Below are 26,781 nucleotides of genomic sequence, written 5' to 3' on the forward strand. Positions count from 1 at the left end.
ATGGAACACCAAGATAAAATCGCACTGTGGTCTCAAGTGAAGTGGCAGTACTTCATTCAGATGTTTGGTGATCAGAACATTCAACCAATTCAGCAACACCTGGGATTGTGCCTCCACCGCCTAGGGATAAAGGGGATTCAGTACTCTTAAACTGAGTTGTGGATCCACACGCCAGCGGCAGTGAATCATACAAGCATGGATGCAAACCGAAATTGCAGGTATCAAACTTCAATGAGGACTCGCTCCTTCTCCGACAGTCATCAGGTGTAGAGATCAGGAATGCCAGCAGTCGCAAACCACACTCTTCAAGCAGTAATGCAGGCAACAATTGTTTAGGGATGAAAAAGAGAAAAAAGCCTCCACATGGCATAGATCAAAAATGATGAGGTTTATTTGAATAAAAAGTTCAACATCAAACCAGATAGGTACTATAAAAAAGTGATCACATGAACATGTAAAAAAGCGCAGTGGGTAGAGCTTAAGCGTTGAAACTGATGCGTTTCGTCCGTCTGCCCAGTTGAAGTCCGTGCGGACGAAACGCGTTGGATTTTAACGCGTGCTTAAGGCTGGATCCTTGGCACAACAGCCAGGAAGGGCAGGCGGCCCTCGGAAAAGGCTCTCTGTGGCTCTAAACTATTTATGCTCTCCCCAACCACCATCTGGGCACACCTCTCTAGGGATTGGCCGGAGCTACAGAAACGGGGGAAAGCAGTCAAACATGCACCCTGCAGGGCCAAGAGCAGTCTAAAATAATCACACTCTGCTCTGCTGATTACAAGAGAGACACAGCACTAAGTTCAGCCATACATTTATACAATTTTCTTGTACAACTTTAAAAAAAAAAATAGATTTACCAAAAACCATATAATATGAGGTCAAACCTAAACAACACTTTCAACTTGTATCCAGTCAGGCAGGCCCTTGCAATACATAGTTGAAGATAAATCTAAAGGAAATTGTACATCAGTTGTACAAGAAAATTGCATAATGTATGACCAGCTTTTATTTGCCCAGTCAAACCGAGCAGCCTATCTAGTATCGTGTTACACGTGAATGTGAAGCGTTAACCTGGTAATGGAACATACTTTACTGATTTTAGATTTTAGCTTAACGACACTCAGATTTGCAGATCTTTGTAACTCTGATAGTGGGAAGATGTACAATGTCACCACAATGCGGGGGACATGGATGGCTTGTCACTGTCTTATTAAAACTTTAATTTATTGTAGACGACGTTTACCATGCAGGAAGTGCTGACTTTTCATCCAGTCTCTGTGCTCTTGTGTTTTTTATTTTGAGCAAAATTACATTCCTAAAGCTGAACTCCAGCCTTACCTTCGGTCTTGTTGTCTTCACTCACAGCTGTACAGGCTCCTCCTCCTTTACACACTGTGAGTTTCTCACAGTGTGCATTAGAAGCTGCAACATGTCAGGTAGAGCCTGCCTCATTTCCCGGCTGGAGGATGTCCAGCATCATCTACCTCTTTCCTCCTCAGTCTTGCTGTCCCTGGCCTGCTCCTCTCATGCATTCGACTTCTTTTCTCTTAATTTTTCAAACACGGGGGCTAAGCTCAGCATCACATATGGGTATAACCTAGAATGATCTGCATGCAAGAAAATAGCCATTCCTCCAGACTGACACCCACCCATCAAGGCACTTTTGTGTGTGCATATATAAACAGGTGCAGTTGGCTAGTCTGCCACTAGGTGGCTCAGTCCCAGAATAGTGCTGGTAACAGAGAATAGTGTAATTAGGTGCTAGGTCCCATTTTAATTAGAGCCTTCCTGTAGTGATGTCATGGGTAAGTCAGTGCCCATATATAAGCCAGGTTCGGAGGAGCCTTAGTTCAGTTGGAGCATGGGAGCCAGAGACCCCACCATTAGGCAGATGTAGTTAGCAAGTGGAGGCCCTGGACAGTGCTGGAGGTCAAGGAGAGGTAAACCTTTACCCAGAAGAGCGGGCTTTAGACATCCTGACTCTAATGGTAGAGGAGGCTAGAGCAGGTTGCAAAAGGCCTTTTAGGCCAAGCCAAGTGCTCCCTGATGGGAGGCTATATCCCTGAAGGACCTGGGGGAAGTTTACACTAGCCAGAGGTGACTGCAGTGATCCTGTTTCAGGAAGGCTACCAGGAGGAGCAGTGAGCTTGATGCTGACAGCCTAAGGCAAAGCAGGACCCACTGAGTGAGCACAGATAATTCCAGGAAGAGAGAGACTAAGTAGGGAAGATGGCTTACTACAGTGTACTGTGTGATGCTTTCACGTGTGACTGCTGTGGTTCGTCCACTGTATGTGATTGACAAAATGCTGTCAAGTGACCCTGGATAGTCCTATGTGATGTGAATGTAGTTCCATCTTTAAGTAACATCAATAAAGTACAGCAATCTTAACTTTTTGTGTGGCCATTCCTTCCTTGGTATATAAAGCAGTGCTGGGACAAGGGGTGGGCAGGAGGGGAGGCTGCCCTGGGCGCATCGGTTTACTGTATGGATGGGAGCACTAGTGAGCTCATTCTGATACAAGGCATTTGACAAGTGAATAACTGCTGGGGGTAGCATCCCCTCCTAAGCTTGTACATAATGGGAGGGGGGGGGGGTTGGTCTCCACTTGGCTCTGCTCCTCTGGCTTTGCTCTGGGTGCTGGATGATATTGTACCAGCACTGATATAAAGGTCAATGGCCAGGAATGTCATGAGAAGGCTTCTGGCAAGGAGATGGGCACAAGATGGAGGGGGGTCAAAACCTCAGACGGGAGGCTTATTATTCTGGCAGGTACTTGTACTCTTTAGCGTCGAGATTCAGCCATTTACAAGCCCCTTACATATTACTGCTCCCAGGAGCCAACCCACTGCTTGCATCAGAGCTGAGGGCTTATGAGAGAAGTACTAAGGCAAGGTGCTATGATGCTTTCAGGAAGAGATAGATATATATATATATATATATATATATATATATATATATATATATATATATATATATATATATATATATATATATATATATATATATATATATTTATTTATTTATTTCAGGTACTTCTATAGCGCCGTCAATTTACGCAGCGCTTTACATATATATATATTATACATTCACATCAGTCCCTATACCCTCAAGGAGCTTACAATCTAAGGTCCCTAACTCACATTCATACCTATACTAGGGCCAATTTAGACAGGATCCAATTAACCTACCAGCATGTCTTTGGAGTGTGGGAGGAAACCGGAGGACCCGGAGGAAACCCACGCAGACACAGGGAGAACATGCAAACTCCAGGCAGGTAGTGTCATGGTCGGGATTCGAACCAGTGACCCTTCTTACTGCTAGGCGAGAGTGCTACCATATATATATATATATATATATATATAATATATAATATATCAGAGTCCCTAGATGCATGGATCTCAAACTGGGCCCCCCTAGCTGTTGCAAAACTACAAGTCCCATGAGGCATTGCAAGGCTGACAGTTACAATCATGACTCTTACAGGCAGAGGCATGATGGGTCTTGTAGTTTCGCACCAGCTGGAAGGCCGCCAGTTTGAGACCCCTGCTCTAGAGAATAAGTTGGTGGGTGTTGCAATTTTTTACACGATATTTAATTAATTTTGGAAAATACACTTTTTAACATTTTAATGCAAAAAAACACCATACGTAACCCAACTTTTTTGTAAAATATAAAGGATGATATTACGCTGAGTAAATGGATACCAAACATGTCATGCTTTGAAATTGCGCACCCCCATGCAACTGCGCCAAACGACGCAAATATCACTATCCATAGGCAACACTTTAAAAGCCTTTACAGATTACCACTTTAGAGCTACAGATGAGGCCTAGTGCTAGAATTACTACCCATGATCTGATGTTTGCGACGATACCTTTGCGTGCGTGCAGGACCAAAGCGCATGCTCGCCTTTGCGTGCTAGCATGAGGGACCGGTCACGTTTTTAAAAAAATGTATTAATAATTTATTCAGTTTTTTTTGTTTTTAAGCAGTTTTGTTTTGTTCTATTGCTGTCACAAGGAATGTAAACATCCTTTGTGACAGCAATAGGTATGTGACAGGTACTCTTTATGAAGAGATCTGGGGTTCCCAAATCCCTCCTGTGCTCCAAAAAGCAATCAGAACTCCAAGATTGGTGTTTTTGAATGCTTTAAATTTTTACATAATTTTTTCAATTTTACGCTGACAATGACGTCGCTTCCAGGATACTATAACGAACAGCAGTAGCGGCCCGCCCCCTGAATCCTTGCGCCTAGCCCTGAATCTACATGTAGGATGCTGGACGCATGGATTCCAATGTTTTTTTTTTTTTTTTTGAAGCACGTGATCAGAGCTGGAGGCTCTAATTGGCTTAAAAAAAAGGTGGGTGACCTAGATGGGGTAAGTGCGGGGCTGGTGGACAGACGGATGAGTGAGTGACGAGGGGTGTGGTTATGGGACCGACCAACCGACCTGGGAGGAAAGGGTTAGTTTTGATGGGTGGTTTGTTTGCCCCCCCCCCCCCCAAAAAAAAATGGAGTACCAGCCGCCACTGACGAACAGCCGATCAAAACTGCTTCTAATAGCAATCGAGCTGCTAATTAGTTTTCCTTTGTACATTCAGGACTATACCTCTGTTGAGGCGTCCCTGTTTTAGAACCAGTTCACCTTCTCTTTAAAGAGGGTGCAATAATTCAGATTTAGTGTCCTGCTCTGCAAGTTATTTGGAGTATCCCTAGATTGGCAGCACTGGTGGGCACAGATTGGCAGCACTGGTGGGCACTCTTATCAGTGTACATGTCCCTTTTACAGAAGCCATTTATCGGCTCTGTTCTCCCTTCCTCATGCTGTCAGCATTGGACACAGCAGATCACGTGGTAAAGAGACACTGATTGGCTCTTTACCTCAATCTGTGATCAGTAGTATCCAGCGGACAACACTGCGATCACAGAGTGCGCCACATGCGTGTCGTAGCGGGCGCGCAGCAGGCATGATCACAGGAGGACGTCATATGATGTAATTTGGCCATAGGGTGGTGGGCAAGTGGTCAATCAGAGAATTCTTTACATTCATTGAGAAAATGAGAAGTGTTCCCTGTATCGCACCAGTGCGGACCGGGCAACCTCCTATATTCAGAATGCATCAAGCCAGCCACTCGGCACAGGACCTGGGAGTAAGATCATTGGATCATATCAGTGTCTACTACAAAGATCCCACAGGTAGGGTACTTACATACTTATTGGTCCAAGCTGGACCAATGTAACAATGTGTAGTGCAGACCCAGGACTGGCTGGATGTTTAGTCCCAGGTTCCATTCCCCGATAGGCGCACAGTAGAAAGGCACACAGTAGAAAGGCACACAGTATTTCACAGTCCCTTCTCAACAGTGTCACCTATCAGTGCCGCCTACCAATGACGTGGATGAGCGAGTTTGGGGTGGAGTAACTTGACTGGCCTGCACAGAGTCCTGACCTCAACCCAATAGAACACCTTTAGGATGAATTAGAGCAGAGACTGCGAGCCGCGCCTTCTCATCCAATATCGGTGCCTGACCTCACAAATGCGCTTCTGGAAGAATGGTCAAACATTCCCATAGACACACTCCTAAACCTTGTGGACGGCCTTTCCAGAAGAGTTGAAGCGTTTATAGCTGCAAAGGGTGGGCCAACTCAATATTGAACCCTACGGACTAAGACTGGGATGCCAGTAAAGTTCATGTGCGTGTAAAGGCAGGTGTCCCAATACTTTTGGTAATATAGTGTAGGTGCATAGTTCAAGCAATAGCAAAAAAAAAAAAAAAAAAAAGTGTTATTTTTGCAACCCAACTAACTATGTACCAATGTAATACACCGGATTTAACATTTGTGTTTTGTTTTCCAGATTCCGAATATCTTCACCGCTCTAGAGAAAATAATTTACTTCTTATCAATGTTGACACTGGAGATTCAAAACCGATCATTTCAAACACTACATTAGTATGTATCATCTACGAAAGAATCAAGTAATTATTGAATAAGAGTGCAATTAATGCAGAGTTAAGGCCAATCAAATAAAGACTTCTAGAATTAGAGTTTTGATAGCAAAGCTGGCCATACAGTTGTAGATTTTCAACATTCCTATAAACCATCATACAAAATTTTAGAAAAATGTCTGTACATTCAATGGCGTGTTGAATGGTATTCAAAATTTCTTCAAAACCTGGATTTGGTATTGGAATGAATGGACTATACCAAACAAAAACAACATACACTGTTAGAAATTTGTTCAAGAAATTTTTTTATCACGGTGGTCAAACAGTTGCTGAAATTTTACTAGTGTATGGCCAGCTTGCCGACCGTCATTGTACTGCGGCATGTCGGCTTATTCCCGCAAATCGCCGTAGCTGTACGTCGTTCCCGTAACAGCTATAGCAGGTGCACGCCCGCTGCACAGGGGGGGAGCTGATGTGCGTGGCTGAGGGCTGCGATGTCCGCTGGCCACCCGCGATCGCTCCTCAGAGAGGCAGAACGGGGATTTGTCAATGTAAAAAAACAGATCCCCGTTCTGACAGGGAAGCAGAGAGAGATCGTCTGTTCCTAGTGATCTGGAACAGCGATCTCTCTGTGTCAGTCCCGTCCCCCCACAGTTAGAAACACCTCCCAGGGAACACACATATCCCCTTGACCACCACCTAGTGTTAACCCCTTCCCTGCCAGTGACATTTATACAGTAATCAGTGCATTTTTATAGCACTGATCGCTGTATAAATGTCACTGGTCCCAAAAAAGTGTCAATTGTCCAATCTGTCCGCAGCAATGTCGCAGTCCCGTTAAAATCAATGATCACCACCATTACTAGTATATAAAAAAAAAAATGAATAAAAATGCCATAAATCTATCCCTTATTCTGTAGACGCTATAACTTTTGCGCAAACCAATCAATATACGCTTATTGCAATTTCTTTAAATTTTTTTTATTTTTACTAAAAATATGTAGAAGAATACAAATTGGCCTAAACTGATGAAGAAATTTTGTTTTTGTTTTTTTTATTTTTGTTGGATATTATAGCAAAAGGTAAAAAATATTGTTATTTTTTCAAAATTGTCGGTCTTTTCTTGTTTATAGTGCAAAACAATAAAAACGGCAGAGGTGATCAAATACCACCAAAAGAAAGCTCTATTTGTGGGGAAAAAAAGGACGTCAATTATGTTTGGGTATAACGTCCCACGCCTGCGCAATTGTCAGTTAAAGCGACGTAGTGCCATATCGCAAAAAATGGCCTGGTCATTAAGGGGGGAAAATCTTCCGGGGCTGAAGTGGTTAAAGTGGTTGTAAACTTTTACATATACCCAGTGAAGTGATTAAGTGACACACAGATTAAACAAATCCTCCTACATGTGCTATACCTGTTTGCAGCCAGTGCCGGTGTTCTGTCTAATAATGCAAATCGTCGGCTAATGCCTCCTACGATCTGCGCATGCGCAGTAAGTAACGTCACTCCATCTGATTGTCTGAGGCATTACCCGATGATCTGCAGTAATCTACAGAAAACTGGGTCCCTACTACATGTCACTGGACAACGTGTGAGGAAACTCAATGAAGGCAACACAGCCGCCACTAGTACTAGTTCTGGGATATCTCAGTAAGGAGCTCAGAGGTGACAATGTAAAAGATTTGTACAGGCTCAGCATTGCATGCAGTCCAGTCCTCTATCACAGGTTCCTCCTCCCAGGTCAGAGGTAGAGGACAAACCAGGGCCATGTGGGAGTCGGCACAGAAAGCAAATAAATCCAAAAGCCAGATGAGGTGGTCTGTATCCGAGAGGACCCGGTGTTCTGTAAATTATTGCAGATCGTCGGATAATGCCTCCGACGATCTGCGCTTGCGCAGTAGTGACGTCGCTCCACAGCTGATCGGCAAAGGTATTATCTGACGATCTGCATTATTCGACAGAACACCGAGACAAGATCATCTAGAGCCCAGGGGGAACATGCCAAACTGGCAAAAACACTGAGCACTAATCTGCATGCTAACCCCCTAAGCATACATTCCCCCTCCTCCCAGTACAAATCCACCCCCCCCTGCAAAAATCCCTCCTTTCAGCACAAACCCCCCCCCCCCAAAAAAAAAAATTAACTCCTCCTAGCACAAATCCTCTACCCCTAAAACTTCCCCTCCTACATAGGTGTGCGCACAGTGTGTGCCGGGTGTGCCCTGGCACACCCTAATCCCCCCATGCACATTATTGTTATTGTTTTGTGTAGCAACAGGAACATGGGAAAGATCTCCCTCTTACCGGCTCTGCCATAAGAGAAATGTTTATCCTTTTCTCTTTCACTGTGCCAGCAGGGAGATCAATGTGCCGGAGTCATATATATGTAGATACATACACATGCATTTATGTTTGAGCTTAAGGGTGCACACCCTAATGCATTAGGCTGAGCACACCTATGCCCTCCTACTACACATCCCCTCAACTTCAAACCCCCCCAGCACAAATTCCCCCCAAATCCCCCCTCCTAGCACACATCTTCAAATCTTCTCCCCCTCCCAACACAAATCCCCCAAAATCACCACTCTTAGCACTCACCCCCCCCTCAAATTTCCACTCCTAGAACAATACTTAGCCCCTGCCCCCTCCTTCCCCAATCCCACCTTCCAACACAAATCCCCTCTCCTTGTGGTGCCCCCCCACCTCATGATACCACTGTGCCCAGGGCAGTTGCCCTTCCTGCCCACCCCTTGTCCCGGCCCTGTCTGCAGCCCTCTATCCTCTACATTGGTTCAAAGTAAAGAATTTAGGCAGCATTTCTTAGCCTTCCAGAAAGCAGGGGGCAGGGATCTGATGTCACACCCTGCACAGCACAGAGCAGCGAGCTGAGTGTAATCTGAGAACTGAGCGGAGGGAATGGGTACCTCCCCTATGCACAGGTTTTTATACAGAAACATGCACAGCTGAGGCTGCTGTGTGAAGGAAGGGGGTGGGGCCGTTTCTCAAGATTCTCTGGTGTCTATATTTATTGTCAAAATAACTCATGCAGATAGCAGAGAAAGGAGAGAGCAGACAGAAATCCATGTCACAATACAAATATTTTCGAAAAGCTGCATCTTTTATCATTAAAGAGTAACCTTTGAGCTCCAGTTAAAGAGGAACTTTAGAAATGTTATGGGTGGGAGGTCTTGCATCCAAAGAAAAGTACAATCCCCAAAATTGCAACTAATGGAAAAAAAGGGTCTCCCAAAGACTCCCAATGGGAGAGGCACAGGAAAAAAAGGGGGTTTTAACGTGCCAAAAACAAGAAAAAATGCAATCGTATACAAAAATAATAAAGAACAGAATCAAAAATGTTTATTCAACACCATTAAAGTCTAGAAGGGAATATCTCTAAAGCATGTAATACACACTAACAGGCTGGTTATACATCCAACAAAGCATTTGAAGAAAAACGGAGAGTAATGGGATTGACACGTTTCGCCCGAGATGGGCTTCAGGATCCACTTCGTGTATAGCTTTTATGCCCAAATTTTGAAGCACAGAAAGATGCTGGTAGAGAGAAATATCCAGCTGTATGTATAAATCTAAACTATAAAAATGAGGTTTGCAAAGAGAGGGGTAGTCTCATGTAAATGGCAATAGTTGGAGTACAAGGAAGAACAGAGTACCACCCAATAAAACCTGAATCAGCCCAGAAAAGGCCATACCATAACTCGTGAAGACCCCAGCTGGGTAGGAGAGGGAGTGAAAAGCCCCATATATAAGGCCAGTACTATGAGCACAGAGGGTGTTAACAGCCCGGTCAGGTGTGTAAAAATAGAAGCGCGTGGAGGAACTTTACTCTAGATAAAAAAAATTATAATAACAGTCAGAAGCTTCAAATACTGTAGCTGCTGACTTTTATTAAACATGCACTTACTAGCCCAGAGACCTCCCTAGCCCAGGGTTCTCACCTAGGCCGGTGATTCGCTGGTCTTTAGGTCCCGGGTGCCGCCATCTTGGATGTGGGAAGCCAGATGTGACTTCCGCAGCTGACTTCCCACTGTGCATGCGCGAGCATGCTTTGCTTTCTCAATGGATCTACAGCCTCCCGGGACCTGTGACATGTCCCAGGAGGTTGGAGGCAGGGAGGGAGGAGCTAAACTTGAGTAGGTGATCTGAGCGGAAGTAGGAGCGGGTAAAAAGACAAACCATTCCACAGAAATCCAAAATTAGATTTTGTAAATTGACACTTTTGGTGTGATCATTCTCATGAGATAAAAACAAATATGGATTACATATGTATACTGAATTTCTTTCTTTGCCCAGTCTACTGTTATATCTCAATGTTATTGCTGTTCCTTTAACACTGTTGTTTCATTTCTTCTCTTCTCAGAATAACAACAATGGATCTTACTATGACCTGTCTCCAGACAAAAAATATGCACTACTGCAGCACAGCTATGAGAAGGTAATATGGCCATGTGTTTCACTTGTGGTCTCATGGGACATAGAATGGTCTATGCAGTGCCAGAAGAGTCTCCAGTGCCTAGGGCTAAAATGTGGAACTGCGCCGCCCTCTTCTGCTGCTAATGCAAGTTATAGGTGGACAGATCGCCCTGCCTGCTCTGACACACCCATTCTACATCATTCTCCACTCCCCTGTGTTCCAGTTGCCCATAGTTGGCATGGAGGATACACTGTGTATCAGAGGTATAACTAGAACCTTCAGGGCCCCAGTGCAAGAAAAAATGAAGGACCCCCTTGACCCTGGTCAGGGGCCCTTCTCACTGATCCTGAGGCCCTTTACCCCCATCACAGGGCCCTTTATTATGGTCCCGCAGCAGGACCCTTTCACATGTTCTGCAGCAGGCCCCCTTCCTGCCGTCTTGGGGCCCCCCTTAATGGCAGAACGTCAGGGCTCAGTCGCAACCTTTGCAAATCTAGTAGTTCTGCCACTGCTGTATATGTCTAGTCATTCACTTGCTTTCTAGTAGCTGGCGGTGGGTGGCTGGGGTTCGGTTTCTCGTGCATGGTGTGTTTTTCGTGTCAGCTATGGGTGGTTCGGGTGAGTGTGGTCATGTTGGAGTGTTGTGTGTAACCAGAATCTGTTACAGCAGGCAGAAAGCTATGGGAAGGACACGGCTTACTAGTTGCAACCACCAAACTGGAACATGCATGCAGTGGTGTACTTCCCAAGCAGCACCCCCTCCCCTTTGGTAACAGTGTTGCGCCCAGGGTGGCTGTCCCTCCTGCCCACCTCCTCCTTGTTCCAACCCTTGGTTTATATGTTTCAGACAAACTCCGAATATGTGAAACACTACATAGTCTGGATACAAGCTCTCAAAACATAGCCTATTTATATAGTAAAGACAGAATGCTTACAAGGTTTGGAATAATCTTTTGCCGACCACAAAATGAATATGTAAGGCAGTGGCGGTGCGTCCATAGAGGGCGCAGAAGCCCCGCCCCCTCTCTCCTGCACCCGTCAATCTCCAATAGAGAGATTCATGCATTGCATGAATTTATTTATTGTCGCCGCTGCCGCCCCCTATTCAGGTGTCCGGCCCCTTGTCGGGTGCCGGGCATCTGAATTACAGCGGCAGGGGTGTTTTGGAAGTGCCTGATTAGAGCCGTCAGCTCTAATAGTCATCCTGATTAGAGCCGTGAGCTCTAATAGGCTTCCAAATTGGTAAACAGCGGGCGCACTGCTGTGCGATCGCTGCTTACGTAGTGCTGTGTTAGGGAATCAAATAAATCGCTTCCCTAACACTGACCCGCCTCTCAGCCAATCAGGTGCACTGGGTCTGGTTACCTGTCACCTGATTGGCTGAAGCGACAGGCGCTGTGATTGGACGCCAGGCGTCCAATCATAGCAGAAGAGGACGGGAGAAGACATTGAGGACTCGGAGGGAGCGTGGATGACAGCGTTGGCCCAAGATGGGGCACACTGGCGGCAATTATTGATGGGGCACACTGGTGGCAATTGATGGGGCACACTGGTGGCAATTGATGGTTACTGTAGCTGTGTTTGATGGCACAGTGGCGGCAATTTATGGGTGCAGTGGCTGCGCTTGATGGCACAGTGTCTTCCTTTTTGCACAGTGTCTGCGTTTGATGGGCACAGTGGCTGCGCTTGATTGCACAGTGGCAGCGTTTAATAGGCACAGTGGTGGCAATTTATGGGCACAGTGGCTGCGTTTGATGGGTACAGTAGCCGCTAAAAATTTTGAGCACCAGCCACCACTGATGTAAGGTGGCAAGGAGAATGGACCTTAATGCCCACATGCTGCACATATGCATCCAAGGTTGAAGTACCTCTGTTGGAAGCATGCTTACAGCTTGTCGGGATGGGCACACGATTATGCGATTACTGTCAGGGCCAATACAATGATCATGTGATTGGGAAGGCCATCCTGCCCCTCTGCCTTAAAACCAAGTTGAACGGTGAGCAGGGGTTAAGCATAGAAAGTCTCCTTTCCTGACTGGCTGACATTATTTTTTTCTTTCTATTGGTCAGCCAAAAAAATGTACAGTATATGTTTCAAATTTATCAATTGGGTTGTGATTGACTACATTTAAGGTTCAGGATTTGGTACTAAAGCAATCCGCTAGTGTTTTTGTTATGTGTGCGGTGCCATGAAAAAATTGTTTACAAATGTGATAAAAAATTAGCCATGAATCTAAGATCTCATATATGCAGAATTTAATAGCATTCTAGACTTCTGGAACAGAATGTACGCTTTCTGTTTTTTATTATTAGTTTTATGTGTTTATGTTATCTTTTTTTTTTCTACTTACAGTTATGGAGACACTCAAATACAGCTTCATACAGAATAATTAATGTAGAATCTCAGTAAGTACTCCAGTTTTTTATTAATCTGTTTAGCTGTTTATAAAACTTTTCTTTTTTTTTTTTTTTTTATGAATTGCCTGCAGCATATGTATTTATAACTGTTTTATAGCTACTTGACCAGGCAATAGAATAGCTATTTAAGTTGCTCCTTTTAAAACTACCAACAAAAAAAGAATTGTAGCTGAGTATTAGTGTTGGGTGAACGGTTCGGCCCAAGCATGAGTTCGGGGCAAACATTTGCCTGTTCGGCTATTTGCGCTGCACAGTGCATTTTGCGCCCTGATTGGGCAAAGCTTTGGGTTCCTCCTAAAATCCATACCAGGCCCAAAAGGGCCTGGTATGGACTGGGGGGGACTCCACGCCGCTTTTTTCTTTTTTTTTCAATAGTTGGGTGCTGGGGTGCTGGCAATTGTAACCGTGAGTCATTTTAAATGGGATTTCACTAGTTTTTTTTTTTTTGCAGTTTTGCTGCAGCATGCTCTATATATGCTACAGATGCACCACTTTACAGGCAGACTAAGGGGACCCCCAAGGCACTATATTTAAAGGAATTTTCATTTTTATTGTTGCACTTTAAGCATAATTAAAATTACTGCTCCTGAAAAAAAAAACTTGATTGTTTAAAAAAAAATGTTTGCATTGTCCCCCAGGGCAAGTGCCCAGACTTTCATACCCCTTTTATGGCCAATTACTTGCATATATGCCTTCAAAATGGGCTCTTTTGATTTTTCCTGTTCAGCCCCCATAGACTTCGATGGGGTTTGCCGTTCAGGTTAGAACTTTTTCCCCTGTTTGGGAGTTCTGCTGCGAACTACACAGGGGGGGTGTTCAGCCCATCTCTACTGGGTAATAGACTTATGTGTGATTGTGTGTGACTTTCTGGTTATATGTAGGCTCTTTTTACTGCCCCTGGTCTGCCTGTGCCACCACTCACATGCCACCATATAAAAACAGTTTCTACTTTCTTGATCCCTGTGCCGGCCTTCCAATGATGTTGCACCTCTTCACACAATATTATAATAGTACACATGTGCTACATGATAAACGTATGTTGCCATGCTCCCCAGTCCACGCATGCACCATACAACATTACATTCATTTGTTAAAAAAAAAAATCTCGGGTGGAAACTTCTTTTTTTCCCCCCAACAGATGAGTTGCACGCACCTATGACGCGTGCACAGTACAATAATTTGGGAATGGGATGTCCCTGAAGGCAATGGTGACGTTTCCTTTCTATGGGCCACCTCTGGGGCTATGATATCCGTGCCTTAGAAGGACCAGAAGTAAAAGCAAAATATCTTTTTTGTAGGAAGGGACTGTGTGTGATTTTAAATCGGCATGCAGAGATTGCCAATTTGCAATTCTTTACTTGCCAAAATGTGTGTAAATCAATGCACATAGTCAACTGCAATATATCACAAACATTTTACTCCTTGGAATAATATTAATTCTTCAGGGGTCAGTGGGAAGAGTACCCCTTACATTGGTGGCCAGTGGACATCGGAAATTGCACCTGAACCAGACTGAAAATCGTAGCTGACTCTTTTTAAAATCGCACTGTGGCCTGCCTGCACATATGTGAACCTCCTCCACCCAAAGCCGGTTTGGTTCACATGTCATGCGAATCGGATGCAGTTCAAAACACAATATATAATAATAATTTAATAATATAATAAAAAAAAACTACATAAAATGTAGTATTAGATTAATATATTAGCTCATTTAATAATGTGTCATATGACACTACAAATGGGTATCGGTAATTGGTATTGGCGAGTACTTGAGAAAAAGTATCGCTACTTGTACTCGGCCTTAAAAAACTAGTATCAGTGCATCCCTACCCTCCAGCTATTGCGTAGAGTAAAGTTTTCCCATAAGAATAAGTAGGGAGTCTTTTTTTGGTGAGTCAGCGGGCATCCTTCATGTGGATCTGCATCACTGGACTACGAGATTGACAGTGGATTTTCTTCATGAGACATTTTTATATTTTTTTTTTAACATTAACTTTTTTTTGTGAATGAGTAGAATTACATACATGTAGAGGTGGCACCGGTATTTGGGGGTGCCCTAATTTTAGAGGTGGCTTCCAGATTCTGATGAGTCCCCTGCCCTGAGACACCCACAGCCACCAAGCCATGGTTGTGGAGAAGAAGTCCTTGTCTTCATCAATATGGGGGCAAGGTACTTTACCAGGTGGGAACCCCTCACAGGGTCCCCTTGTGGCAAAATCTAAATTAAAGGGTTATTTTTTACCCTGAATTTGTTCCTTTAAATAATTTGTAGCTGTTTCTAACATAATCTGTCCTTTTTCTCATTTTATTAAGATTTCCATAAAAATGTACGGGACTAACAGATGATAATCACCCCATGTCATAAAGCCACAAACAAGAGGCCATAAAGTGTTAATTGCTGTGATTACATGTGTGACATCTCATTAACGTTTTGAAAAATGGGCTTTCACCGTCACTTACGAAGATTGCTTGGTAGGGCATATTCCACATTCAGAACGTCATCACTCAACCAGCACCTTCCTGTTTTCTTTCCTAGATCTCTTATCGCTGAACAACTACCTCAACGTATTCAATATATTACATGGTCTCCTGTTGGCCATAAACTAGTAAGTCTATTCCCCAGTTACTCATTCTGCACATGAACTCACTTGTCTGAGCCCAGCTATGTAACTAAGCTGTTATTGAGAGTCTAATGTACTAACCGGGTTCAAAGGCTAAAACAGAACAGATGCAGGGAAATCTAGAGTTCAAGCAAACTTATGCAGTAGAGCTTTTTCATACTCTTATGGATGTTTTTCAACAAAATATAGGCGTAAGGGTTGACAAATGATTACAAATTATGCATCTGATTCCAAACTTGCTGCAATAATTGGGCTGTCTTTAATTTTCAATTAAGCAATGAAAAGCTTAACATACATGGGGGGTCTGTTTATAAAAAAAAATGCTGGGACAATTTTCAGTTGGTTGAAAAATCTCCTATAGGTCTAGTTATAGAAAAAAATTAAAATTTTATTTGCACAGCCATCATGACTACCCGTACTGTGTCAAATATATGTATTTCCTATAATTGTCAACTCCATCTAGTGGCCATAATGCAGTATTATCTTGAAAATATTACATTGTAGCTACTATAAGGCATTGACGATCATAGGAAATACAATAGTAGACACATTACAGGGATAACTCTTGATGCCTGTGCAAATTTTTAGGCCCTCAAGGAGATTTCTCAACCAATTGAAAATTCTCTGATTTGATGTCGTAGCTGACTAGTCTACAAGGGAGTATGATCAGTTGGGCAAGTCCCATAACTATTGCAAAAAAGTCATCCCTGTTCCCTATTCTCCCCTCCCCTGTCCTTCCCCCAGCTCATAGAGTCTATATTGCAAGCTTGGTTAAGCAAACCTAGTATGTTTTTGCCCTGTTCTGTCATTCTATTTGTCCCTACATAAGTATATGCCCTCTTAAAGCTTATCTAAACCCAAGAAGAAACATATGATATATTGCAGCTTACTAATCTTTTAGATGTAGTAACTGCATTTTCTTTTTTCAGGCATTTTTCCTTTATTTTCATTTCATGATTCTGCCACTAACACACTTCCTGTTCTAGGGTGACAACAATCACTACACTGATTATTTTAGGAGCAGTGTTGTCACCCTTAAACAGGAAGTATTTTAGGACCACAGATTGCCCGTCTGTCTCTTCCTCTATATAACATTGGGGAATGTGTTCTGTAGTCCACAGAGAGAACAGTTTTAACTGATAAAAGTCTAGCACAAGCAGATAAAAAAGGAAGCTATCCATTCCCAAGAATTTTGTCCAGATCAGGTAACTTTTCTGCACTTATCAAACAGATATAACAAACCCTTTTAAGGGAATATATTTAACCACTTTCCGACCACACTATAGCCAAATGACAGCTACAGCGAAGTCGTCTAGTTCTGGGAGGACGTCCTACCAGAACCCCCCCCCCCGTGCACCCCTTGGGTCCCCATCAGGTGCACTTTGTGATCCACATGTTGAGGTTTAGGGCCAATGACAGCACCCTTTACCATGTGATCAGCTGTGTCCAATCACAGCTCATCGCATGTAAACCAATGGTGGTTAACGGCATTTCCTTTCCTCAATGTTGTCACTGTCCGAAGAAAGGAAAGACAATGGGGTTGATTTACTAAAGGCAAAGTGCAGTTGCTCCAGAGCTTAGTAAATGAGCAGAAGCTCTGCTGACTTTAATTATCCAATAATGTGCAAGCATAAATGCTGTTTTTTTTTTTTTTTTTTAAATTTCCTTGCACGTTATTTGGTATTTTTTACGAAGGGGATCTGTACCTCATTTACTAAGCTCTGGAGCAACTGCACTTGTGGAGTGCAACTGCATTTTGCAAAGTGCAGTCTATTTTCCTTTAGTAAATCATCCCCTAACTGTCCATCCTGTGACAGGGGGCATTTACACACATAATCAGGGTGCTGATCATCAGTGCCCTAATTATCAGTGCAGGATATCAGTGCCCATCAGTTTTGCCTCATCAGAGCAGCTTATCGGTGCCGCTGCATCAGTGTCCATCAGTGCCGCTGCATCAGTGTCCATCAGTGCAGCTTGTCAGTTCTGCCTCATCAGTGCAACCTATCAGTGCAGTCTCATAAGTGCCCATCAATGCAGCCTCATCAGCGCATATCAGATGAGAAGAAAAATTATTTATTTGCAAAATTTTATAACCGAAACAAAGAAAAGGTTTTTTATTTTTTCAACATTTTTGGTCTTTTTTCATCTGTTTAGCAAAAAATAAAAAACCCAGTGGTGATTAAATACAACCAAAAGAAAGCTCTAACTGTCTCAGAAAAATTGTAAATATTTCAGATGGGTACATGACTGCACAATAGTCATTCAAAGTGTGATGGCACTGAAAGCTAAAAATTGGTCTGGGCAGGAAGGGGGTGAGAGTGTCCACTAGGCAAGTGGTTAACAGACCCAAAGGGAATACAGTAAAACCTTGGATTGCGAGCATAATTCGTTCCAGAAACATGCTTGTAATCCAAAGCACTCGTATATCAAAGTGAATTTCCCCATAAGAAGTAATAGAAACTAAAATGATTTGTTCCACAACCATTTCTAAGTCCTTTAGTTTATAGTCCATATAAAAAGATTATAGCAATGTGATGGGTTATGTAACCATAAAATGTCCATCCACAAATGGAAGCTTCAACAAGGAGATTAGAAGCAAAATCCAGCAGGAGCTACAGAGTATAAGGCTCGATTCACATATGAGCCGCATCCGTCGCACAGCAGGGGTTCGGTGCGTGCTGGTTCACCGTTTCAGGTCCGATTTCAGCCGGAATTTCGGCGGCACAGTTGTGTAGTGGGTAGCACTCTCGCCTAGCAGTAAAAAGGGATCACTGGTTTGAATCCCAACCACGACACTACCTGCCTGGAGTTTTCATGTTCTCCCTGTGCCTGCGTGGGTTTCCTCCGGGTACTCCAGTTTCCTCCCACACTCCAAAGACATGCTGGTAGGTTAATTGGCTTCTGTCTAAATTGGCCCTAGTATATGAATGTGAATTAGGAACCTTAGATTGTAAGCTCCTTGTGGGTAGGGACTGATGTGAATGTGTATGTAAAGCGCTGTGTAAATTGACGGTGCTAAATAAGTACCTTTAAATAATAATCCCAAAATTTGGAATTTTCTTTTACTTTCACGTTCAATGATAACCGTAAACAGGACACATAGAGAGGATAAATCTCCCTAATAGGGGCACAGACAGAAATTCAAATCTGATAGGCTGAATGGAAAAATATATGCAAGTGATGGTGGAGATCATAGAAAATAGCATAGGGGAGAATGGCAAGGGTCACTAAGAACTAAAAAATGGAACAGACTGGTAGATTTTGACAAATTCTGTCAAACATCTCTTTTTCATACAGAAAACTCATTGCTACATTATTACAACAGCCTTGTAAGTTGGTTATGTGTCTTTCACAATCCTAGGTATATGTTTGGGAAAACAACATTTACATAAGGAATGCACCAGAGGAGCGGAGTGTCCAAATTACTACCAATGGAGAGCACAACAAGATCTTAAATGGCATACCAGATTGGGTGTATGAAGGTAATCGTGATTCTGTGTTTTAAAGATCTCCAGATGCAAATACATGAAAGGTGCTCGAAGCTTTAGACATCCCCCAAAGATTAGACCAATATATGTAAGGCACGCTTAAAGAATTCCTGTCCCCTATGGCACAAAATACAAGTAATACTTTGCCCCATGTTTCTAAGTGCTTTCTAACCCCAGTTATGAGGTCCAGACTGCCCACCTCCCCTCCTGACATGACCGATTTAACAACAGCTATAAAGGTGACAGCTGATTCTTAGATATAGTTTTTTCTTGGCTTAGAAAACGTTCCTGAGACGAGCAAAGGCAAGAGGAATGCAAAGCCTGACACATCCCTCTTCCCTCTGCATTCCTGTTACTTGTCTTGGGAAAGTGTTCCCAACCAAGACAAGCTGCAGCCAAGAATCGGCTATTTCCTTTATAGCCGTTGTCGGATAGGCCACGTCAACAGGAGGGGGGTGGACCTTTACATATAGGATTAGCAAGCACATACAGTGCCTTGAAAAAGTAGTGGAACCAATTGCTTTCAAAAGTCACTTAATTAGTAAAAAGAGTTCACCTGTGTGTAATTAATCTCTCTGTATAAATACAGCTGTTCTGCGAAGCCCTCAGAGGTTTGTTAGAAAACCTTAGTGAACAAACAGCATCATGAAGGCAAAGGTACACAACAGACAGGTCAGGGATAATGTTGTGGAGAAGTATAAAGCAGAGCTAGCTTATAAAAAAAATATTGCAAGCTTTGAACATCTCACGGAGCACTGTTCAATCCATCATCCAAAAATGCAAAGAGTATGGCACAACTGCAAACCTACCAAGGCATGGCTGTCCACCTAAAACTGACAGGCAGGGCAAAGAGAGCATTAATCAGAGAAGCAGCCAAGGGGTCCATGGTAACTCTGGAGGAGCTGCAGAGATCCACAGCTCAGGCAGGAGAATCTGTAAACAGGACAACTATTAGTTGTGCACTCCAAGAATCTGGTCTTTATGGAAGAGTACCAAGAAGAAAGCCATTGTTGAAAGAGAGCCTTAAGAAGTCCAATTTGCAGTTTGCATGAAGCCATGTGGGGGACACAGCAAAGATGTGGAAGAAGGTGCTCTGGTCAGAGGAGACCAAAATTGAACTTTTTGGCCTAAAAGCAAAACGCTATGTGTGGCGGAAAAGTAACACTGCACATCACCCTGAACACACAATCCCCACCGTGAAACATGGTGGTGGCAGCATCATGTTGTAGGGATGCTTTTCTTCAGCAGGGACAGGGAAGCTAGTCAGAGTTGATAGGAAAATGGATGGAGCCAAATACAGGGCAACCTTAGAAGAAAACATGTTAGAATCTGTAAAAGACTTGAGACAGGGGCGGAGGTTCACCTTCCAGCAGGACAAAGACCCTAAACATACAGCCAGAGCTACAATAGAATGGTTTAGATCAAAGCATATTCATGTGTTAGAATGGCCCAGTCAAAGTCCCATCTTAAATCCATTTGCAAATTTGTGGCAAGACTTGAAAATTGCTGTTCACAGACGCTCTCCATCCAATCTGACAGAGCTTGAGCTATTTTGCAAAGAAGAATGGGCAAAAATGTCACTCTCTAGATGTGTAAAGCTGGTAGAGACATCCCCAAAAAGACTTGCAGCTGTAATTGCAGTGAAAGGTGGTTCTACAAATTATTGACTCAGGGGGGCTGAATACAAATGCACAACAAACTTTTCACATCTTTATTTGCAAAAAATTTAAAAAAAATAAATAATTTTTTCCTTCCACTTCACAATTATATGCCACTTTGTATTGGTCTATCATATAAAATCCCAATAAAATACATTTACGTTTTTTGGTTGTAACATGACAAAATGTGAAAAATTTGAAGGGGTATGACTACTTTTTCAAGGCACTGTAGAAACATGGGGCAAATTACTTCATGTACAGTACTTTGTCCCATAGGGACACATAATATAAATTATGATACTAGATCATCTTTAAAGTGACATTAAAAAATATCCTTATTTTCCCAAAATAATCCATACATATCCACTACCTAATGGCCCTGTAATCTATTTTTCATGAAATGGTTTCTTAATGTGTTTTTCTGCCTTCCTGTAACATCCGCCATGAGCAGCCAAAACTCTGCTTCTCCCTTTCACTTCTGTTTGTTTGGAACAAGCAGTGCACGTTGGTTTCAGTCATGTGCACTGCTCTATATATCCCATACTGTAGTTCATAATACATAATCCTGGGTCCATATTGGAAATGAGCAGGAGAGAGGTTGACTATGTTCTGAAATACAGTAGGACATTGGAGAACAAACATAGTTACCTTCTAACAGGAAGTTGGATCACAGCAGCAAAAAAAATGGAATTTAGAGGAGGCTGAAAGCAATAAAAGTTAGGAGATATACTTGAAAATGTATAAATTTTTTGTATTTTTTGCTTTAACTATTGCAGTGAAATTTTAGAAAACCCCATTGCATGTTTATCTTTTCCAATTTACACAGCACAACTATTTTTTATGGCATGTTATGCAAGCATTTCAGAGTGAGGCCTCTTTCACACGGACGGACCATTCAGGTCCGCCTGTCAGTTTTTTAGGCGGACCTGAACGCACGCTTCATACAGGTCTATGGAGCGCCGGATGTGAGCGGTGACATGTCCACTGACATCCGACCCGCTCCGATCCGCTAAAGTGTGACGGATGGAAACCCTATTTTTTTCATCCGTCTGGCGGATCAGATGAAAACGGACTCTGCGGTCCATCCTCATCCGATCCCCCATAGGGGGAGAGCGGCGCTCTGACAGGTCGGTTCCTGTACAGTGTGCAGAGACAGACCTGTACACGGGCACATCCGTGTGAAAGGGCCCTGAGTCTGTCCAACTTTGAAAGGCTTAGGACAGGCTCTCTTCTCTACAATAATGAAGCCCTGCTTCTAAGATTTAAAAGTGTTCACATCTAGATTACAACTGATAATGTGATCTGCCAGCACAACACAGACATAACTAAGCAGGATTTTTCAGTGCTGGAGCAATCAGAAAAGCAGATCTAAATAGTTAGCAGCAATTTTTATTTATTGAATTATGCTAAGCATAGGCGTGCGCAAGGGGTGTGTTGAGTGTACCTGGGCACACCCACATCACCCTGTGCACCAGAGCCAATGATAAGACAGTACAGCCTGCTCTCCTGCTATCCTTCAAACGGGGGGCCTGGGCACCCGCCGAGTAGGAGGACCGGCTGTACTGCATTATTGTTCCTCCCCCTGCAACACTGCCAGCTTCTCCTCCTCCTCTCCCTCCCTCTGGGGGTGATCAGTTCTAGCACCTCCTCCTCCAGCCTGTCCTCACTTCCTTTCTCAGTCTTAAATGTAAGACATCAGGGGGTCTGTTTAGAACCCTGATATTCCATTAAAGCCTCCCAAAAGGACAGTTTTAAAAAAAATTTTAAAAAGAAATAAAAAGGAAAAAAAAAACAAAAAAAATATTTAAAAAAACAATTAAAAAAAATGAAGGACTTGTTCACATGTGCTTTGGCTGCCAAGCATAGCCATGGCAGAAATCTGTTTTAGAACCCTGATATTCCACCAAAGCCCCCAAAAGGGCAGTTTAAACATTTAAAAAAAGACATTTTTAAAAAATATAAAAGAAAAAAATTTCAATTAAAAAAAAAAAAAAGGACTTGTCCACATGTGCTTTGCACTCCATAATTTCTGCCATGGCTGTGAAGCATAGCATAGCATGATGAGTACATTCCTACCCACTGCCTCTGCTGCTATGTGTTTGAGCTTTGGGGTGCACACCTAAATGCAATAGGCTGCTCACACCTATGATGCTATGCGAAGGAGAAGCTGTAGCAAAGTTGTAGTAAGTTTTATCCCAATTTGCCTGGAAAAGTGAAAATACACTAACCACTTCCCGACTGCCTACCGCATATTTTCTCCGCCAGGTTGACTCTATTGCACAAAACCACTTACCTGTATGTGATTTTGTGCAATAGCCACTGGGGGGGGGGGCGCAATTGTGTGCTGATTGAACACAGGGGATGCCAATCAGTGGGTCCGGTGGACCCGATGTCCGCCGGCCACCCGCGATCATTCCTGGCAGATCACCATTCTGACAGCGGAGAAGATGGAGATCTTGTGTTCCTGCTAAGCAGGAACACCAATCTCTGTCTTCATCCAGTCAGAGCAATCCCCACACAGTTAGCAAGCACCAGCTAGGCACACACTTGACCCTTTGATTACCTCTAATGTTAACCCCTACTCAGCAAGTGTCATTAGTACAGTAACAGTGAATATTTTTAGCACTTATCACTGTATTAGTGTCACTGGTCCCCAAAAAAGTGTCAGGTGTCCGATTTGTTCGCCGCAATGTCGCAGCCCCGCTAAAACTCGCTGATTGTCGCCATTATTAGTTAAAAAAAAGGGAATAACTAAAAATTCCATAAAAATATCACATAGTTTGTAGATGCTATAACTTTTGCACAAACCAATCAATAAAAGCTTATTGTTTTTTTTTTTTTTACCAACAAATATGTAGCTGAATACATATTGGCTTAAATGGATGAAGAAATTCGATTTTTTTTTTTTTTTTTTTTTTTTTTTTAATTTAATTATTGGATATGTTTCCAAACAGAAAGTAAAAAATGTTTTTTTTTTTTTTTTCAAAATTGTTGCTTTTTTTTGTTATAGCGCAAAAAATAAAAACAGCAGAGGTGATCAAAAAGAAAGCTCTATTTGTGGGGAAAAAAAGGACATCAATTTTTTTGGGGGGTACAGCATCACATGACCGCGCAATTGTCCTTTAAAGTAACGCAGTGCCGTTTTGCAAAAAATGGTCTGGTCATTAAGGGGGTAAAACCTTCCAGGGCTTAAGCGGTTAAAGACATTTCTGAAAGTTTAGAGAATGGGAGTCAATCCTCAGGGTAAAGCCGTCATGATGCTTAAAGGGGATAAAACATGATACAATTTGATCTAAAAGAAGTGCAATTTGTGACAGAATCAGTAGAATCACAAATCATCTAATTTTTCATTCTGTATATTTGCTTTCAGATCTGTAGCAAAACCATTCACTTAATACTAAATGTACAACTGCTTAAAAAGAGAGAAGGAAAAGCATAAAAACATAAATGAGAATGTAACTATTACTTTGCAACAAAATAATATCGTTTTCTTTTCTTTTTGCAGAGGAAATGTTTGGCACTAATTATGCTTTATGGTGGTCACCGAATGCAACATTTTTGACATATGTAGAGTTTAATGATACAGAAGTGCCAATAATAGAATATTCATTCTATGGAGTTGATTCCGAGCATTATCCACAGACAATTCATATTCCATATCCTAAGGTATGTCAGAAGTTGGGTTTACTTGTTACCTGGCTGTCTTGCTGGTCCAGTTGTTCAGTAATGTTTGAGTCACTGATATCTATTCAACAGTAACACAATGTAGAAAGCTTATTTAAAGTAAAGAGGAACTGCAATGTTTTGGGTCAATATTATTCTAGTTTTTATTTTATTTTATTTTTTTGAGTTAACAGTTTTGAAACTGTTGTGTTATATTTTTATTATTTGTGAAAGCTAAAATGGCCAAATACGTTAAAAAAAAAAGGGAACTCGAACTCCACCTGCTGGCTGGATAGAAGACTGCACAATATTAATATGCAATGTTTCATGTTTGCTTGACTAAATCTAGAAATTACAATTAAATTTAAGTCCTGACCATAGTAATTAAGGAAAGTTAATATGTACAAACCACAGTATATATTTTTTTAAATTGTATTTCTGGGTGGCATCTTTTTAAACTCAAAGTCACATGTTTATCATAAAAAACATACATATTCACACTGCGGTAGCCAGGAAAGAACGGTGAGAGAGATGATGGCAAGCCAAGATATTCTGCCAGGGAATGTTGGCACACGCCTTCTCTATTACTCTTGAAAAGGAGTGCTAAAACATCCGACATATGTTTAAAGCATCTATACCGTGTGCTTGGAGGCAAATAGGCAAGACGTGTCACTACCCAGAATCCCCTGCAGCAGCAGAGACACCATATGTTGTGCAATTCTGCAACAGCTCTTGAACTAGCTCAGGGCATGTAAATAAAGACACTTTATTGGCATTTTCATTTTACTAATCTCATCAAGTCTTCATGGCCAACTTTTATAAGCATATATACATTTGGCATAAGTAGAAAGGACTAACTAGCTCAGTGAATAAAAACGCTGGATGACCTAATATCCTTGATAGATCACTAAGTAGCTAGGATCACAGCACCTAACAGTATGATGGTTAATTATTGAAAAGTTTTGAAATTTGTCTGTGATGGAGAGAGCGTAATTATTACAAGTCTTTGTATAAATCTAACAGGGGTGAAAGGAGTGAAATAACAGAGGATTTTCTTCAGGGTATATCAATCCCGTCCTTGTCAGAGCAGGATAGAACAGATTTGGAGGCACCAGTGACTTTGGAGGGATTAAAACGGGCAGTGGCTGGGATGTCCAGCCAAAAATCACCGGGCCCAGATGGGCTCCCAGTAGAAATATATAAAAGATATAGCGAGGCACTTCTCCCAGAACTGTTGGAAACATTAGGATGGGCACAAGCTAATGGGAGACTTCCTACTTCAATGCCAGAAACCACTATTATCGTAATACACAAGGAGGGGAAAGACTAACTGGATGTCTCCTCCTATCACCCAATCTCATTATTATGTAATGACGTAAAAATCATGGTGAAAGTTTTAGCTACCCATTTAAATAGATGTATTCAAGGGTTGATGCATCCGGATCAGTCGGGTTTCATTCCCAATAGGTCAACAAGCATTAACATTAGAAGAAACATGCAGATTCCCACTGATAATTTAGGTCCTAAGGCCATTTTGGCCTTGGATGCCGCCAAGGCCTTTGATGGTCTAGAATGGGACTATCTATGGAATTTGCTAATCAGATTTGGGTTTGGCCCCTCCTTTATTAGTTGGGCGAAGCTACTATATAATGAACCAAGAGCAAAAATTAAAATTAACAATGAATATTCAGAAGTGTTCCAGTTGGAGAGAGGGACGAGACAGGGCTGTCCCCTGTCTCCCCTACTGTTCACCCTTGCAATGGAAACTCTAGCAATCATGACTAGATCAAGGCCTGATATACAGGGGTTCCGGCACCAGCTAGAACAAGACAGGATAGCACTGTTCGCAGATGACGTCATGTTTTTTCTTGGGGACGTTGAAACCTCGCTAAACCCAGTGATACAAATGGTGGGTGAGTCAGGGCGCCTTTCTGGTCTGGTCATCAATTGGGATAAGTTGGCTTTGTTACCGATTGACCCATTTGGCGATCAGATACCACCGGAACTTCCCCACCTGAAAGTAGTGGCCAAGTGGAAATACCTGGGTGTTTGGATTACGAGTGCTATAAACCAGTATGTTAATAATAACTTTGCCCAATTGTTATCAAAATTAAAACAAAAGGGAGACACTTGGTGCCGTTTCCCCCTATCTGTTGCAGGGCACTGTAATTTAATAAAGATGATATGGCTACCGCAGATATTGTACACGCTTCACAATTCTCTGACCTGGATAGGTCAAAAGTGGTTTAAGAAAATAGAATCCCTTTTTAGGGAAATAATTTGGAAAAAGGGCCAATCTAGGATTAGTTTGCAAATGTTGCAATTACCGATTAAAGATGGTGGTATGGCAATCCCGCACCCGAGATTATATTTTCTGTCATCTCAGCTGCAACACCTAGTGGGCTGTGGCACCCTAGGTGGCGGGAATTCTAATAATAGTATGATGATAAAGGGGGTCCCACACAATACACTAGTGGAGGCACTAGACTCCATTACTCATAGATGCCCGACGATAAAATTGGTTCGTAAAGTGTGGCAGGTAACAAAGGCA

General features: G+C 42.5%; 1 protein-coding gene across 2 annotated transcripts in view; it reads left to right on the forward strand.

Moving 5' to 3' along the window:
- DPP4 (dipeptidyl peptidase 4) overlaps positions 1-26,781 on the forward strand; it is a 198,209-nt gene that overhangs the window by 106,224 nt on the left and 65,204 nt on the right. For both annotated transcript variants that reach the window (XR_012245013.1, XM_073634044.1), the window contains exons 5-10: positions 5,860-5,954; positions 10,329-10,403; positions 12,736-12,788; positions 15,337-15,406; positions 18,783-18,903; positions 24,073-24,233. Coding sequence is in view for 1 of the 2 variants with exons in the window: in XM_073634044.1 (XP_073490145.1) it covers positions 5,860-5,954; positions 10,329-10,403; positions 12,736-12,788; positions 15,337-15,406; positions 18,783-18,903; positions 24,073-24,233 (575 nt within the window). In the remaining variant the exon portion in view is untranslated. The remainder of the gene's footprint in view (positions 1-5,859; positions 5,955-10,328; positions 10,404-12,735; positions 12,789-15,336; positions 15,407-18,782; positions 18,904-24,072; positions 24,234-26,781) is intronic.

Source organism: Aquarana catesbeiana, linkage group LG06 (assembly GCF_042186555.1).
Source record: "Aquarana catesbeiana isolate 2022-GZ linkage group LG06, ASM4218655v1, whole genome shotgun sequence".
NCBI lineage: Eukaryota > Metazoa > Chordata > Amphibia > Anura > Ranidae > Aquarana > Aquarana catesbeiana.